The sequence below is a fragment of the Hesperophylax consimilis genome, chromosome 7 (genome assembly GCF_061612785.1).
Source record: "Hesperophylax consimilis isolate HC1 chromosome 7, BYU_Hcon_1.0, whole genome shotgun sequence".
Lineage (NCBI taxonomy): Eukaryota > Metazoa > Arthropoda > Insecta > Trichoptera > Limnephilidae > Hesperophylax > Hesperophylax consimilis.
In genome coordinates, this window is record NC_142842.1 from 12,772,022 (window position 1) to 12,790,277 (window position 18,256).

Here is an 18,256-nt window from a genome sequence, read left to right on the forward strand (position 1 = left end):
TTTATGACATTGCGATCGCCAATTCGTTGGAGTGGTCAAATTTCATTGGCTTCTGGAACTTTGTATATTGGATAATTAAATTAATGTGCCTGCTTTGTAGTACAAGACAATGCGGTATTTATTATAGAATTATGTATCTTGTTATTATGAGATGGAAAGGCTGATAAAGGAAAATCCATTAATGGAGGATTGAACGCAGTTGGCGCTAATGAAAAATTGTCCAAATAACCGAAGCTAGTACTACACCATGGAGTGCTGGTACCTACACTAATGTATGGCATGGAACTGGCAGAGGAAGGATGAAAGTAGACTGAATGCTATAGAAATGAGATCCCTGAGGCGTATGTGTGGTAAAAGGTAAAATAATGTATGACTGTTTGAAAAATGTGGAGATTCGCAAAGAATGCAAAACTTATGTAAGCGTAATAAGTAAGATTAAGGAACAGATGGTTAGATGGTTTGGGCATGTAGAGCAGATGCATATTAAATAAATTCAAGAAAAGGGTGCTTAGCTGTTTTAAGACAAAGTTTCGGCATGTAGAACAGATAACGAAGAAAGGAGATTATATGATGCAGAGGTGAGTTGCAAATGTCGACAACACCTGAGGAAGACATGGCACGATCAAGTGAATCAAATGTCAAGAGTCAGAATAACAGAAGAACATGTATGTGCGAGATTATGCATGAATGTTATAAAGCAAGTAGTGTGGCATTTAATTATCTCTGCCTACCCCAAATGCGGGGGAATAGAGTCTTGGTTATTTAATTAGATTTTTTTTTTCTATTCAGTTTACAGTTAAATTAGGCAAGGATAATACAATTTAATAATATTATTTACATAGAATTTTAATTGTGGAGTGTAATAATATATAATTTATTTACGTATTTGTTTGTTTAATTTCAGCCCAAATGAGTTCGGCCGCCTACCACGTGAACAATCTGCTGTCTCCTGTCCTCTTTAACGAGGCACTACAGCACATCCCCGAAAACGCCATCCTCATCGAAATTGCGCCCCACGGCCTTCTTCAGGCCATCCTCAAGAAGTCCATGCCTGGTTGCACCAACATTAGCCTCATGAAGAGGGACCACGAGGATAACCTCTCCTTCTGGCTCTCCAGCATTGGAAAGTGAGTTCATGACAAAATGTAGCAGAAGCACATCTCTTGCCATGTCACAAAGAGTGTTATTTATTAGTATTTTGCTAGCGTTGGTTGGTGGCTTGCAATGCCATACTTGCCTCCTGCGCCGCATTTCATTCCGGACGACGCTACAACTATAATGGATAGTATGATAATCATGTATTTTTATAGTTAAAAAGCCCTGCATGCATTTAATTGGCTTATGAAAATTCATTTGAATGGGTTATTCTAGCGAGATTACGGGAATGGTAGAGTATAATATTTATATATATATTCTTAAATTAAATTAAATAAATACGTCATTAAACGACATTGCAATATGAAGATTGTAAAAAAACATACTTTTTATAACAAAAAGTATACTTTTAACATTTTAAAACTGACAATCTTTTTGAGGATTTTAGGTAGTACACATTCATAAATCCAAATTTTAAACTAATCTTTGTTTTATTTGATTAATTTATTAAATCATGAATCGTCATATTTTGTTAAATTCATATTTTAAAGTTTTTTCTCAAGTTTAAAGTTAACTAACAACTCACTCTGTTTCAAAGATGTTTTGGTTTTCAAATTACTTTTAATAGTTTATAAAAAAATGCGTCAATTTCAAAGGTAGAAAAAATGTTATAAATTTATTCAATTTCAATATATGCCTTAGGTATCTTTTGTAAACTAAAAAAAAATTATTGTCATGAGGCTCATTGGGATTTAGCGCAAAAAATAAAATGTTTTTGTTTTTTTTTATTCTAACTTGTTTTTAAAATCTAATTTTGAATGTATTTTTGTTTAGATTATACGCTGCCGGTACTCAGCCTTACATTTCGAAGCTGTACAGCCCAATCTCTTATCCGGTGAGCCGCAGCACGCCCATGATTGCGTCGCTCATCGAGTGGGACCACAGCCAGGAGTGGGATGTCGCTAACTTCACTCCTACCGGTAATAATTAGTCACTCACTCACCTATACTTTAAACTTACAGCAGGTGGTAAATAGTCACTCACTCACCTATATTAACTTACAGCAAGTGGTAAATAGTCACTTACTCACCTATTTTAACTTACAGCAAGTGGTAAATAGTCACTTACTCACCTATACTTTAAACTTACAGCAAGTGGTAATTAGTCACTTACTCACCTATACTTTAAACATACAGCATGTGGTAATCAGTCACTTACTCACCTATACTTAAAACATACAGCAAGTGGTAAATAGTCACTTACTCACCTATACTTTAAACATACAGCAAGTGGTAAATAGTCACTTACTCACCTATACTTTAAACTTACAGCAAGTGGTAATTAGTCACTTACTCACCTATACTTTAAACATACAGCAAGTGGTAAATAGTCACTTACTCACCTATATTTTAAACTTACAGCATGTGGTAATTAGTCACTTACTCATCTATACTTTTGACATACAGCAAGTGAAAAATATTCACTTACTCACATAAACTTTAAATTTACAACAGATCGAGCCTTGCAAAAATCACATTTTAGTTTACTCAATCACAAAAATCTTATATATTTGTCTCAAAAATAACTTCAAACTTATTCATATGACATCAATCCTGAATTACGTGCTTGTCGCATATTCCTAGGTGCGGATGCCACATGTTATCCATGAAGTTTCAATAAAATCCATAAATTCTGTCAAAATGTGCCATGTAGTGGGTTAGATTGCAATGAAAAGGTTAAGAAAATGTATGCCTGTAGTGGGTGAATGTTTCCCACTTAAATGGTTTTTTTGCTCTAACGCAGTGTTGAGTCATTTGAATATTGATTATATCTCGCCTCATAATTTTTATTATTTTATTAAAGGTTCCCGATCAGGAGAAACTATCATTGAAGTGGACCTTAGTAAATTGGAAGATAGTTACATTGCGGGACATAACATTGACGGACGTGTCTTGTTCCCAGCCACTGGATATTTGGTAAGAAGATTCTTCTATTTTTCCTGTAATTTTGACGAAATTTCTTTGTTTATTAACATCTTAATCTTCATTGTTTACTTGCAGACCCTCGCATGGAGAACTCTGGCCACACTCCGCAACAAGAACTTTGATGAAATGCCGGTTGTTATGGAAAACATCGACTTCCATCGGGCCACCATCATCCCACAGGAGGGCACCGTGAAGTTCTTGGTGAACATCATGGACGGCACAGGGGATTTCGAGATCTGTGAGGGAGGCAGCTTGGCCGTGTCCGGAAAGATCTACATCCCGGAAGATGCAAGCAAGGAACAACTGAATCTTGTTCCTACTGTCAGCAAGGCCACCACTGGAGATATTCTGCCACTGCAAGCGGGAGATATCTACAAAGATTTGAGGTAAAACATTCTTTAAAAATTAAGTGAAATACCTTAATATCTTTTGTACTGATCATTTGCTAACTTTTTAATATCTCTTTTAGGTTGAGAGGATACGACTACTCTGGCATATTCTGCGGAATTAAATCTGCAGACAATTACGGCTCAACTGGAACACTGAAGTGGGAGAATAACTGGGTGTCTTTCATTGACACAATGCTTCAATTCACCATCCTAGAAAGACCCATCCGCGAGCTCTACCTTCCCACTAGACTCCAGAAGATTGTCATTGATCCGATCAAGCATCTCCAGATGTTGCAGAGTGGTGTGGACGCCTTACCAGTCCAAAACTATCGGAACATTAAAGTAGTCAAAGCTGGCGGTGTCGAACTCAGGGGCATCAAAACCAGTCTGGCTCCTCGCAGACAGAACTTGCAAGATGCTCCCAAACTGGAGAAATATGTCTTCACACCATACAAAAATCTTAAGGAGACATCCAAGTTCGACGCTCTAACAGCTAGTTTGGCGATAATCATTGAGAATGCGAGCATGTTCAAGATGAAGATAGTTGAGGTAGTGATCGATAGACCGGTAGAAGCACTTCTGAGTCCCGTCACTGCAGAAATCTTAGAATCTGAGCCTATGCTTCGAACTGACATCACCGTTGCCACGTCGCAACCACCAGCACTCTTCACAAGCACTCTGGAACCTCTCTCAATCAAGACTGCCAACAAAGACGTCAGGACTGTAGTGCCAGATCAGAATTGCCACTTGGCTATCGGAGTCGATGTTCTATCTCGTCACGGTGCTGCTGTTCTGAAGAACATGAATGACTCTCTCCTACCCGGAGGGATGATCTTGCTGGAAGAGATTCACGGATTCTTGAATAGCAACCCCAATCTAAAACCTCTCCAAGATCTCGACTTGGACATAGTCTCTTTCCAACTATCGCAAAATAATACCTATCTCGTACTGCGCAAGAATGTGGAAGTGCCAACCACCAACACAATAATCATCAAGATAACAGAGAAAAACTTCACCTGGGTGGAGGAAGTGAAAGAGGCATTAAAGGCCAGTGAAACCAACGGCACAAAGATCTACCTGACATCCGAGGAAGAGCCCACCGTCGGTGTTGTGGGCATGGTCAACTGCCTGAAGCAGGAGTCCGGTGGGAACAATGTTCGCCTTTACTTCATGCAGGACAAGGCCGAGAAGTTCAGCCTGACTTCCAACTTCTACAAGGCTCAACTCAAGAGAGATCTGATCATGAATGTCTTCAAGGATGGAGTTTGGGGATCTTACAAGCATTTGAAACTGGATCATGCAGCTGATGTTGCCACACTACAGGTGAATAAAGTGTACTTTATTTTAGTAAACACTACACCGAATATGCAAATGACTTCACCAAATTTGTGGAATACTAAGGACAGGTTGTTTCGAGAATTTGAACAATTCTTCAAATTTCAAAGTTAATTTTCAAGATCTGTGAAAGATTTTTTCAAGTTCTGTTTTTATTTCAGTTCTCTCAAGCAACTAGCCTATAATGATATAATAACAGAACTTGAATAGGACATTCACAGAACACGTCAATGAACGTTGAAATTTGATGAATTGTTCAAATTCTCCGAAACAACCCGTCCTAAACCGTTTTTTTGGAATACAGCAATGAATTTGCCAATTCCTGATTACTTAATGGTGTCGTTCATTCCAGGTGGAGCATGCATACATCAACACGCTGAACCGTGGTGACCTGGCCAGCCTGCGCTGGATTCAGGGTCCTCTGACCTTTGTACGAGAGGAGACCCTGAAGCAGCCGCTTGTGCAGGCGTACTACGTGTCGCTTAACTTTAAGGACATCATGCTGGCCGCCGGCAAACTGCCCCCGGACGCGCTGCCCGTAGAACAAGCTGGACAGGTCAGTAATCCTTTTGTTCGTCTCCAATCATTTTTTCCAAAGACTACAAGTCATCATTGCAAAATTTGTATTTTATTTATCAATGCATTATTTTATACAATTTATTTTGTTCACTATGTGAATTTGTACTTTATTTATTTCATATTTCACCACTGACAAGAACTTAATGCCAGTCCTTTTGTACCATGTGATACACTAATGATATTCAAGTACAGCCAATTCATACAATTTATTTAATTATAAACTCTTTTTTCATTCCACAGGATTGTCTCCTAGGTATGGAGTATGCTGGGCGTGACTCCACGGGCCAGCGCGTGATGGGTATGATTGACGCACGTGCCCTCGCCACCACCCTCATCGCCGACAAGTCCTTCATGTGGAACGTTCCCGACAAGTGGACCCTGGAAGAGGCGGCTACTATACCCATTGTTTATGCAACGGTATTTACTTCTATCATTTTTATAAAGAGCCTTGAAGATCGACAGGATATATATATATATATTGGTACTACAGGATATACAGGGTGTCCGGAAACTCGTAGTACAAGCGGGAAACTGGTGAATCTACATCACATTTGGGGTCGATTTTGTAGTATATTTTTTTTTTTATTTGAACTTTCGTTATCGAGTAAATCGAGTTTGAAGTTGATTTTTTTTTTTTTTTTTTAATCAAATTCTTATAAATTAATACTGAAGATCAAAGTACCCAACTAATTAAAACTATTTGAAAGTAAAACAAATGAAGAAACTCGGATTTGAAGCATTATTTTGAAATCACCCTTCATTTAACCCGGTGTAATCATAAAATATTTCTGCTCTGCAGGGTTAAAACATCTGTTATTCAACCCTAAACACCAGAAAAAACTTTAACCCTAAAATAGCCGAAAAATATTTTTTTTTGGTTTTTTTTTTTTTTTTTTTGAAAATGCTCAAATCAAAAAACTTTATGTTTTTTTGGGTTCCCCATGTGGTGTAGATTCTCCAGTTTCCCGCTTGTACTACGAGTTTCCGGACACCGTGTATATGTCAACTTCCGACTCCGAATGTTCGGACGATTGTATAGAGGGGTAGTTCGTGAGTTGGAGTTGGAGGTAAACCATACCCAAATCAAAGGAGTTGGCTCAACTCGCACGAACCAGCGAACAGATATGCCGGGTGCCTTTAATATGGAAATATTATTGTATAATAATTATTATTTTTTGAGCTTTATGAAGTGGTACCAATATTATAAAATCAAAAGCTTCGCCTGCACAAAAACTATGTGTCGTTACACAATTATTTCAATACCCTCATACAGGCTTTACCTTTGTGGGATTCTTAGGTTTACTTACTTTTTTTTGTTATGTCTTCGACGGCAATCCATCATCGCGTAAGTCATCCTACAATGCCATTCGCCGGCGGTAATAAACCTACATCGGTTAGAATTATATACGATGTAAGGGAATAGTCCTACAATGCCTATCTGTACCGGTATATGTGTATACCGCTTATCTCAATTGCCTTCCGTTTTGGTAAAATCATCGCCTATCCCAATTGTTGCTCAGTTGTTGCTCAGTGGACGCTCAGTTAATCTTTAAGTACCGACGATAGATATGACAGTCGTCCACCCATTTACTATTAAATATGAACATTGAAAGTTTTTTATTAAAAAAAATAGTGTTCACTTAGACTGCGTAAATTCTAATTAAACTCTGGAAAACTCCTACAAAACTGTTTTTTTTTTCTTATAGCTGAATAACATTTTAAACTATCATAGAAAAAATAAATAAACAGGAATAAACAGCCGTTTTCTAAAAAAATCACAAGCCATGTATGTAAATAGGTACTTTCAGGCATTTCACAGTCTCTGCAAACAGGCTTTCTGCATTGAAGGCACACATGTTTTATACAAATGTCACATGTGTACAAAAATTGAGAGACAGATATGACATAGCTTTCTCCGTAGATTACCCTCCACTACAATAACTTCCCTTAGATTTTCCGTTGCATTTGATCCAATAAGTTTTTTTATCGACGAGCGCAATTCTTGTGGCAGACGTACATGCAGTGAGTGGTGCTGCATATGTGGAACGACCAGAGATTGAGTGACAGGCCCACTATCATTATCATTTGGCCTTGTCCGTTTCGTGCCTGAAGACCCTAGGAAAAAAAAATTTATATGAAAATATGGTCTGGCAGTCCACTCGCGATCTTATAAAAACCATATCTTACCAATAATGCACGCGCCAATACTACCACTCTCTATGAACGCTCCCGGGTGACTGCTGGAAGGGTAGATAGAAAGCGGGGTAATATAACTACGCAAACATAGGTAACTGGGAATCTGGAATGGTCGAGGTGTCGTTATGGTTATGATACTGATTAGTGTGCGATGCAGTATGGAGTTTCAGAATTCTGAACGGCTCGAGTTGAGGCGATACTAATCTGGTGCAGGGATGATATGTGTGCGACAACCTTTATGTCCGTTATCCTACATACGTATAACTGGAATGAGTGTTAAATCAACGTGTATTCTTGAACCTCGTATTCTTCTTCTTTCGTATTTTAGATATTAAGTTTCTGATGTGTCTTTTCTATGGTTAACCTCTCAATGATTATACTATAGCAACTTAACCATTTTGCGATCTGTTTCAGGCCTACTACGCTTTAATAACCCGCGGAGGCATGACGAAGGGAGAGTCGCTGCTGGTGCACGCGGGCGCCGGGGGCGTGGGGCTCGCCGCTATCTCCATTGCCCTACACATGGGCTGCACGGTCTACACCACCGTGGGCAGCCAGGAGAAGAGAGAATATCTCAAGAAGACCTTCCCTCAGGTACACAATAAGCAAACATTACCATTTTGCAGCCAAATCGACATTTCTTACCAATCTTCTTGTGTAATTCTCAGTTTAAATCTTCCGCCAATGTCACCTGGCACTTCCAAATAAGTCCGTCAGGCGACGTTAGTAGTAGGGACGCCACTAGATGCCATATTATGTTTCATTAGCAATTATTTTTGCAAAGCTACATTTACATTCCGCGAGTCACTCTTGTTTTAATTTCCTTTAAAAAACACCAATCACTTGGCATAAATAATTAGTTTTTATACATTAAACAAATAAACATGAAAACGATAATGCATGCAATCATGCGACAACAATGATATTAAAATCTAATTGAACATGAAACCATCCTAAAATTTGGTAGCTCCCATAGACTACAAAGGCTAACCACATGATGAGAACCACGGCTAGCCATACGTAAGACCGTTGCGAGTGGAAGGAACCTGCTTCATCAGGGCAATTGGAGTAGCCTGATAATCATCGGAAACGAACAACTCAAGAAGAAGAGAATTAGTCTTCACTAAAAACAAATTGTAATGAACTGCTAAAACATGTGTTTTTTGTTTGTAATTCCAGTTAACAGATGCCCACATTGGCTATTCCCGTGACTGCAGCTTCGAGCAGTTCTTCCTGGAGCAGACAAAGGGGCGCGGTGTGGACCTGGTTCTCAACTCGCTGGCTGACGACAAGATGCTTGCCTCCCTGCGCTGCCTTGCCGTGCACGGCCGATTCCTGGAGATTGGAAAATTTGACTTGTCTAAGAACACGCCACTGGTAAGATATATACCTACCTTCAAATTCTTCTTCTGGTACCCTCTCCTGTCAAAAGTTAGCAATCTTCACCCAGCGGGCTAGCCCGGTACAACTTGGTCAAAATGTACAGGTTCGGTCATGATGATAAGGAGTCTAATGTTATGGTTTCCCTTTGCCTTTCACAATGTAGTCCTACAGCCATACCGTTTTTGCAACTGTCTGTGGGTGTCTCTTTTACATAACAATGAATAGATATATAATTTTACAATGAAATGTAATAAATTTGTCTATTTTCAAATAACTGAGACAATATGTAACTTGACGAGGGACAGGATCGGTAGGATATGGATTAAAATTAGCAGTAAATAAAAAAAAGCAAAGTTTTATTAAATTTAATTAGTTACTCAATTAAATTAAGTATTAAAGTTTTTTTTTTAATTTTAACATTTTCTTTCTCTGAAAGATCTTTAAATTGTAAACTATCATAGAATACAAGGGTATCTAGCACAGTTGATCGTTAAAGGTTTTATTGATAATCTCGGCAACTTGTCATCGTCCCCATGCATAACGGCAGATCGCCTGTTCAAAACGACTAAGTGTACTTAATTTAATTGACGTGAACGCGTTAGCGATTTGCAATCATGCTCCGGAACGATGACAAGTTATCGACATTATCATTAAATCCTTTATTGATCGACCGGGCTAGATATTCTGGGGTCTAGTAAAAATCTCTTCATATCGTTGACTAATTTAAAGTCAATTAAACTACTTCCTATCAAAAGTTGCTTGAACCTTTCGCTTTTAAATTGGTTTAAGTTTTAAAACATTTGTTATTTGTAATCTGCTTGTCTTCTTTATATACCATAAACCTAGCTGAACAAAACTACTCTTGTAAATTGCCATCTCAACAACAAAGGCGTTTCATACCCAGTGAAATAGGCAATAAGTCAGCACTGGTACAAATTGTTTATATGTATATAAAATACAGTTTTAAAATGGTCTTTAAAGCCGAAACAGCTGTAACAATAATAAAAACCAAAATACTTAGAACTTAATAATAATATAATTAAATTTGATTTATATTAAATTAAATAGAGTTCTACAAATTAAACACAAAAACTACTAATAAAATAAATATATTTTCTTTGTAACCGGCTTCTCGGTGATTAATGTTTTAGAGTTTTTTTTTCTAATAATGTATACCTCCCACAGGGTATGGGCATGTTCTTGAAGAACACCACCTTCCACGGTATCCTTCTGGACGCCTTCTTCTACTCTGACTCCCCGACTAAGAAATCCATCGTAGAACTAGTGAACGAGGGTATCGCCAATGGAGCCGTCAGGCCCCTGCCCGCAACCGTGTTCGACAAACAACAGGTGGAGCAGGCCTTCAGGTTCATGGCCACGGGCAAACACATCGGCAAGGTGCTACTCAAGGTCCGCCCCGAGGAACCGGCCAAGAAGTTCAAACCTGCCACCAATCTGGTGGCAGCGCTTCCCAGGACTTATATGAATGCAGATAAAAGCTATGTCTTGGCAGGTAAAAAACTAAATGTAATTATATCTTCTAGAGTTCCATGAAAAAAAAGAACAGTGACAAAATAAAAAGCTAAACCTAAAATAACATATTCTTTTAAACAAAGGAATAACGGTTACTATGGTGATAGGGGAATCGACTTATGTCGCTCTATTGAAAAAACAGGGGTCTACTATTATCGTTCTATTGATAAATTAAAGCTAAGAGACATGTATTCACAATATTAGTTGCTGGTATTATTGAACAAATTTTAAAATTATCCTTTTTTAAGGAAGATCTCCAAAAGGATATCTAAACACTTCAGAGCATGTAAACTCCTGACAAATCGGCAATTGCCGAGAATTTAATTGAAATCGGAGATTACTTTGGATTTGTTCCTGAAGTCCTGGGAAGACCCAAAACATATAGAGCACGACTAATTACGGAGGCAATTGAAATTCATAAAAATTCCGTAAATATTAATAGAGATAATGGAGCTAAGCTCAGTAGTTCTTGGTATCCGGTAATTGACGGCTTCACCAAAACTAAACGCAAAAAACCACTTTAAATTATATGTTAGTGTCAGCTCTTAGAGAATTGGAGCTGGCAACACAGTATCGCATCTTCATACATAAGCACACACTTCACCACAACTTTAGATTACATATCTGCCCTGATGATGGACACTGCAATGCTGTCCGAAACGTTGGCTTAAGAAGGAGGTAACGGAACACAGCACAATACCCCAAAAACAAATCACTATAATAAATAAATCATTTTTACTTTCATGTCAAAATGAATCTCAGGATAGTTTGTTTTTTTTGCCCCCTTGGTTTGTCGAAGTGACCCATTTATGCGGTGTTTTCAGGTGGTCTGGGAGGTTTTGGTCTGGAGTTGACCCACTGGCTGGTGACTCGTGGTGCCGAAAAGATAGTCCTGACTTCCCGCAGCGGATTGAGAACTGGATATCAATCTCTCTGCGTTAGGAGGTAAGAAACTATGAGAATTTTATGGGTCACTCATTTTTATATGAGACCAGCTGAAGTTCCCAGGGTTGCTCGGGCTTTACACTGACTTTTTCAAAATCTAATGTTGACAGTGACATTCCTCTTGTTTTCAAGGTCAAGTGTGCAAAATTTCATCAGTCTCAGGATAAAACTGAAGATTTGTATGCAAATGTTTTTTTTCCAATTTGGGCTAATGTTACCCTCCAGGGCTAAAGTAACTCTGACCATTTCCAATGAACACATTTGAAATGTTACCAAATTCCAGTGATGATGATATTAAGTAGGTACATACTAGATTTGAACAGCCATTAAATTTTATTTTTGAATACATAGTGATTATTCACCACTCATATTTGAGATTATAGTATGAACCTATTTAACTCTTTGCACGCGGCCGTATCAACTGTTGTTACGGCAAAAAGTCTATACTCACACGCGGCTGTATCAACAGTTGATACGGAAACTTTGACGGCCGATATTCCAGCGCTCTTTTGTCATAAATGTATTTCTTGCTCACTTGGACATTCGTAGAACTATCACGATGCTGACATCTACAAGAATTTCTCAAAAATAAAATTGTATTTCATAAAAAAAGATCGATAATCAAGTGCGCCTCTTCGCGCCTTTTAGTCCTTTAGTTTACATTTTTGTCAACGGATGGCGTTTGTACTAGTATGTCATTCACAACTTTTCATAACTAAAAATGATAAGTGATCATGGTGTCCCACTTGTGTCTATCAACGCAGTGGCCTAAGCCATATATATAGCCATGACAGTTGATTTATGGGCCTAAGTACACACACGCCGAGTGAATGGCGGGACCACATTCAAAAGATACGGTACGTCTTTGTATGAAATTTTTTTTTTTTTGTTTTTATAAACATCTAAGAGGGTTGACACACGAGGATTTGTTTTCATACTGTGGAGAATAATCTGTTCTGTCTGTATAGTCCAATAAATCATGCCAGAACGCTATAATTTGACATTTAATTGCGTACATAGGTATTTGAAAATATGTACCGCGTACGGGTATAGATAAAACGGAGCAAATTAACGCGTTCAAAAGGTTAATAAGATTTAATTTATTAACTAGAAGACAAGGCGTGGCTGGTCAGAATAACAGAAGAGTAGATATGTATTATATAAGACAAATCTTGAAAGTGAAGTGCACAAGGAGTGTGTGCCAAGACAGAGTTCTGTAGTATTCCATCCTCCCTGCTTAGCCGTCCAATTAAACGACATGATGACCTAGTTTGTTTTAGTAACTAGAATTTGTTTCAAATTGTGAAAAAGTGTTCATTTTTCTTTCTAGGTGGAGGGAAAAGGGAATCAAGGTTTTGATCTCAACCGCCGACATTGGAACTGTGGCCGGGGCCGAGAGACTGCTGAAGGAAGCCAACCAGCTGGGTCCTGTCGGTGGTATCTTCAACTTGGCTGTCGTCCTGAGGGACGCCTTCATGGAGAATCAAACCGAAGCCGATTTCAAGACTGTCTGCAAACCTAAAGTCAATGGTAAGAATGACGTATTCATTGTCAACAAGCACATAGAATTTAATATATTATTCTTTATGACACCTAGATTAGCGACACTTGACCATTTTGTTATTCAAAAAATATTAATTATAATTAAGCAAAAAGAAAAGAATTAAAAAAATGGTATTTTACCCATGATACCATCTGAGTTTTATTTGGATTAAATATTCGCTAAGCCAGGATTTAACCTGATCTATTTCATAGAATCTTCTTTCGGATGAGGACTTTTCTATAGAATAGAAACCCAAAGTTGAATGGACCCCAAACTTTCATTCTATTAATTGACTACAGAGACTAATAGAATAGATTAGGTGAGAATTCACCATTACACACTTAAAGATGTATGTATCAGATGATTGATGATTTTCAAGAAATAAGTGATTGATAAAAATTGCAGTATGGGAAGGATGTTTTGTAGCACAACAGTAAAGCTTTTGCCCGGCAAACAGAAGGTTTAGAGTTAGATTCTCAGCACAACCAAAACTTTTTACTTTTCTTGTTTCAATTAATCTTATCACGCGGCTATGTAACATATCAGCTTCTTACAGCATGCGGATGTTCCATATGTCTCCATAAAATGCATACATTGTGTCAAAATGTCCCACATGATGGGATACGCGTCATAATGGAAAACATGCTTAAAATATATATGTAAAATAATTTGTGGTTTTCAGGCACAAAGAACCTTGACACAGCCTCGCGCAGCCTGTGTCCGACCCTGGACTACTTTGTAGCCTTCTCCAGCGTGTCCTGCGGGAGAGGAAACGCCGGACAAGCCAACTACGGACTGGCCAACTCTGCCATGGAGAGGATCTGCGAACAGAGGCAGGCTTCCGGCCTTCCGGGTAAATAGCCAATACTGTTATGATGTTTACTGTATTTAGTCTATGCCTTTAACCTTCCAGCGGGCGCGTTGAGAAATTTCCCTTGAGCGGGCGCTTGTCGTAAATTTTACGTCATCAAGTTTTCTCCATGTAAGTGGTGTTTTCTTTATACAAATGTTAGGGAATTTTTTTAAGGATATGAAGAATGATAATAGGCAGTACTTAAAAAAAAAAAATGACTTTCTTAAAAAAAACGAAGCAACACTCTAAACATTTTAATATTTCAAAACTAAATTTGTTTTCGACCTATTTAGTCAGAATCAATATTCCCATCCTTACAATTGTTACAAACCACCTCAACTGAAGAATGGCTCTTGCATGTAAAGAACTGGCAACGGCAACACTTCATTGATGCTGAGGATCTTTTCTTATCCAGTGCACATAACCGACAAACACCGAGTTTTGGAAAGCTTATGTTTTCTTCTTCTGTCATCGGTTCAATAGCCCTACCGTAACTCACTTTGAGAAAAACATTTATATCTTGCGGTAAATATTTGACATTTGATTTGACTCTAGCATAGCTCGAAGCTCGATGCTTACAACTAAGTGGAAAGAGTGGGGGAAGCGATAAGGCGCGTCTGTCGTAAATTTTACGACAGCGCGCCCGCTGGAAGGTTAAATCATATTGATTATAACAACGCTATAATGCTTGTTAACAAAGTTGAGAGTCGTTAAAAATAAATTGTCTTATTTGATTAAAAATATTAGTTTAATTCCAAGCTTCATGAATTTAATTTATCCATATTGGCACTGCGAAAAAAATAGGATATAAAAAATAAGATGTGAAAAAAATGAATCTACGTAATACTCGCAGGTACAATATACATAAAGAAAAGAGAAGAAAAAACGTATTGATTCCTGCCTAAAGTAAATCATAAAAAATACCTATATTGTAAAAATAAACATAAAAATGAAGTTATGGATTATCATAATAAACGAAACAAAATGTAAGAAATTTCTGATTAAAATTTAAGCAAGGAATAAATGAAAATATCAACGGAACTGAATTTATTTCCAAACCTATGAAGCCTTTGGACTGGGGAATGAGTGAAATACTTTGTATTTGAAGAATAAACAAAGAACAACTCTGGAGGTCTCTTGTTACAATTTGTTGTGAGTTAATCATTGTTTGCATTTGTCAGGCTTGGCCATCCAGTGGGGAGCCATCGGAGACGTGGGGCTGATCCTGGAGACGTTGGGCGACAACGAGACTGTGGTGGGCGGCACCTTGCCCCAGCGCATTGCCTCGTGCCTGCAGGCCATGTCCACCATGATGCACCTGCCGCACCCCGTCATGGCATCCATGGTGCTGGCCAGCAAGAATCGCGTTAAGCCGGCCGGCGGCCAGCAAGACCTGCTCCAGGCCGTGGCCAATATCCTCGGTAAGTCCACAATATTATTTATTTATCAAACACAACAGTCAATAATACAACACCCAAACTGACATGGAAAAATCTTAGCTCTCTGTTAAAACAGACCATCCACTATACAGATGATCCTCTTTTTATGTGAATACCGCACAAGCGTACGAACTGTCTGGGGCCGGTGCGACTACGGCATCCCCAATTCAGATATTTTGTGAAATTGAAGGAAATGGGAAAGGGAAGGAGATGGGGAAGAGGAAGTTAAAGCCATTTGAAGTAATGTTTAAATTCTGAATGGTGGTCTTTCACCAGGGTGGGACCTGCATAATTCTGGTACAATTAACTCAAATTTGCTTTGAATTTAAGTATCGTTGTCAAAACTGGAATTGAAGAATTCAGACAAGCAATAGAGTACTTATCTATAATAAAGTATTGAATGAAAATTTAAAAAAAAATAAAGATAATATTCCCGGGTTACAAATAACCTTACAATATTTGAAAATCTCCTAATACCACGACAGAAAGCGGAAAATTTTGTATCGAAGGAAAATTTAAAAAAAAAAAAAAAAAGATAATATTCCCGGGTTACAAATAACCTTACAATATTTGAAAATCTCCTAATACCACGACAGAAAGCGGAAAATTTTGGTTGTGTTGTGATGGAGAACGTAGCCAGCCGAGGAATTGAACACACGAAGCCTGGGTGGGTCCTAAATGCGATGTCAACTCTACCACCGACCGGTTCATTTACAAAATTGGAATTGATTTTTCAAGAATTCAGGCTGTCCTGTTATTTTTCACGTTAACATCGATCTAGTTAGCAATAATATTGAATGTTTGTTGCCCGCAGGAATTAAGGACCCCAAGAAGGTGGCCGGCACAGCCAACCTGGCAGATCTCGGAATGGACTCTCTGATGGGAGCTGAAATCAAACAGACCCTAGAGAGAAACTTCGACTTGGTGTTTGGCGTTCAGGACATTAGGAATCTCACCTTTGCCAAACTTTTAGAATTAGGTGAGTCTACATTCTTTCAAATTGTAATAGACATTGATCAAAATTTAATTTCTGGGTTATAGGTATTTATTTATATAAATAAAAATGTAAATGTTCATTTGTTCAAAATCTTAAATCACAGATTGCTTTGAAATTTTGACAAAACGTTGCATTCAAATAAACCTCAGTATATTAAATATATATATATATCTTTATTTTTTTATTTTTTTTTTATTATTTGTACAATATTTTATCTTTCTTAAATCCTACAAAACTGATCAATCGGTTTGATTGTAAGAAATCTCTAACTTTCCTATTTATTTGCTTATATGTAATAATATATTTAAATCTCAACTTGATATGTAATACATAATATTTACTTAATAGTATATATCTAATATAAAAATACTTACTAATTATTATAATGCTTATGATCATAATGTACGATAGTAATTGTTTTATTTTTAACAATGGTTAACAGTTCTAGGTATTTTTCACAATATTATTTGTTTTTGATATTATTTGGTTTTCACAGATCTAGGTATTTATCCTCAATATTATTTGTTTTCATGTTTCACGGATGTAGAACGATCTAATTTTCGTTTTGATTTTTGAATAAGATGTCTCATTTTTAATGTCTTCGGGTAATGCGTTAAATAATTCCGGAATTTTATGTCTTTTTGATCTATCTCCGTATACATTTTGCGATATTTTAATAATGAACATTTGTGCTTCTCTATGACTAGTAGGGTAGTTATGGTTTACAGGTTTTTTGTATTCTGTGTTCCAGAATTCATCTAGCGTTAAATGGTAATCTACCCTACTATGTATAGAGAGCACATTACACAAAAATATGGATGTCACCATCACCCAACAGCACCATCTGTTGGATGTAAAAGGAACATGCGCTATTTTTCTCTATCTGCATAGACACACAGACTGACTGAGCCACAGCAACACGTTCAGGGGTGCAGCTAGTAAATAAATAATATCCATATGCATAATGAAGATGATCAAAGTTCATTATCCCAGTTTGACATTTTTCAATTATGGGGTGGGGTGTAGTCGGGACGTTTTTGTCAAGTGTAATGATTTTTGTTGTTTTTTTTTCATAGTTACGTATTATAAAATATTGGAAAGTTACATATTTTTAGCAGGCAAATTTATTAATTTACATTATTTAGTCAGTTAAATACAACTGTCGAACCGGTGTAATGTATTTTTAATCAAATTATTTTTATCAAAAAGTAGTGTATTTTGTCTCTTTATTTAATTAAACAAAGACTGATTTCGTAATTAAATTTCTGGTGTCTTAAATAGCTTACAGGGTGTGTGGGGAGGTAAAGTGCACAAACTTCGGGAGATGATTCTACACGATGGTAGAAGTAAAAAAGATGAATAAGTTTTTTCGAAATTCTATTGGTGTTTCCAATGCCAAAAAAAAATTGTACTGAATGATATTATTTGTATTTTTTCAGACAAACAATACAACGTGCCTGAAAACTATCATAAAATTTGAAATTTCGAAAAAAAATTTAATCTTTTTTACTTGTACTATCATGTAGAATCACACACAATCTTACGAAGATTGTGGAAATTTTTTTTGAAAAATGTATAAAAAAATTTTGTAAATTTGTACCAACATCGAAAAAGTAATTTATAACATTTCTGAATAAAGAATCCCTTAATTCCTTTTTTAAACTACGTTTATAAAATTCCTGTTTATGGTCTTTTACGTAGGAATAGGTTTTAAAATTATATACCTGTGTATATTATACAATTTTTCATTTCCTTTATTTTATGTGTAACTAAACTGCCCCTGCAACAATCTTTTGCATTTATTAACCGATAAATTAATTGAAGATGTACCCTTCATTAATACTCTGGGCAGTGAGGAATACATAAATATGGTAGTTAGTCCCAGAATTTCTGCACTGAAATAAAGCTCGAATTTTAGTAATCTGGTATTGGTGGTAACTTATAAGTGGAGAGTAAAAGTAACGGAATTCATAAAAACATGTAC

At 37.1% G+C, this 18,256-nt stretch overlaps 1 protein-coding gene across 2 annotated transcripts in view; it reads left to right on the top strand.

The window, feature by feature from the left end:
* FASN1 (Fatty acid synthase 1) overlaps positions 1-18,256 on the top strand; it is a 95,034-nt gene that overhangs the window by 69,501 nt on the left and 7,277 nt on the right. For both annotated transcript variants that reach the window (XM_089633222.1, XM_089633221.1), the window contains exons 12-26: positions 905-1,127; positions 1,930-2,075; positions 2,959-3,071; positions 3,156-3,466; positions 3,550-4,792; positions 5,157-5,360; positions 5,624-5,800; positions 7,994-8,173; positions 8,759-8,956; positions 10,148-10,475; positions 11,320-11,440; positions 12,771-12,970; positions 13,666-13,836; positions 15,018-15,257; positions 16,090-16,254. In XM_089633222.1, the coding sequence (XP_089489348.1) occupies positions 905-1,127; positions 1,930-2,075; positions 2,959-3,071; positions 3,156-3,466; positions 3,550-4,792; positions 5,157-5,360; positions 5,624-5,800; positions 7,994-8,173; positions 8,759-8,956; positions 10,148-10,475; positions 11,320-11,440; positions 12,771-12,970; positions 13,666-13,836; positions 15,018-15,257; positions 16,090-16,254 (4,020 nt within the window). The remainder of the gene's footprint in view (positions 1-904; positions 1,128-1,929; positions 2,076-2,958; positions 3,072-3,155; positions 3,467-3,549; positions 4,793-5,156; positions 5,361-5,623; positions 5,801-7,993; positions 8,174-8,758; positions 8,957-10,147; positions 10,476-11,319; positions 11,441-12,770; positions 12,971-13,665; positions 13,837-15,017; positions 15,258-16,089; positions 16,255-18,256) is intronic.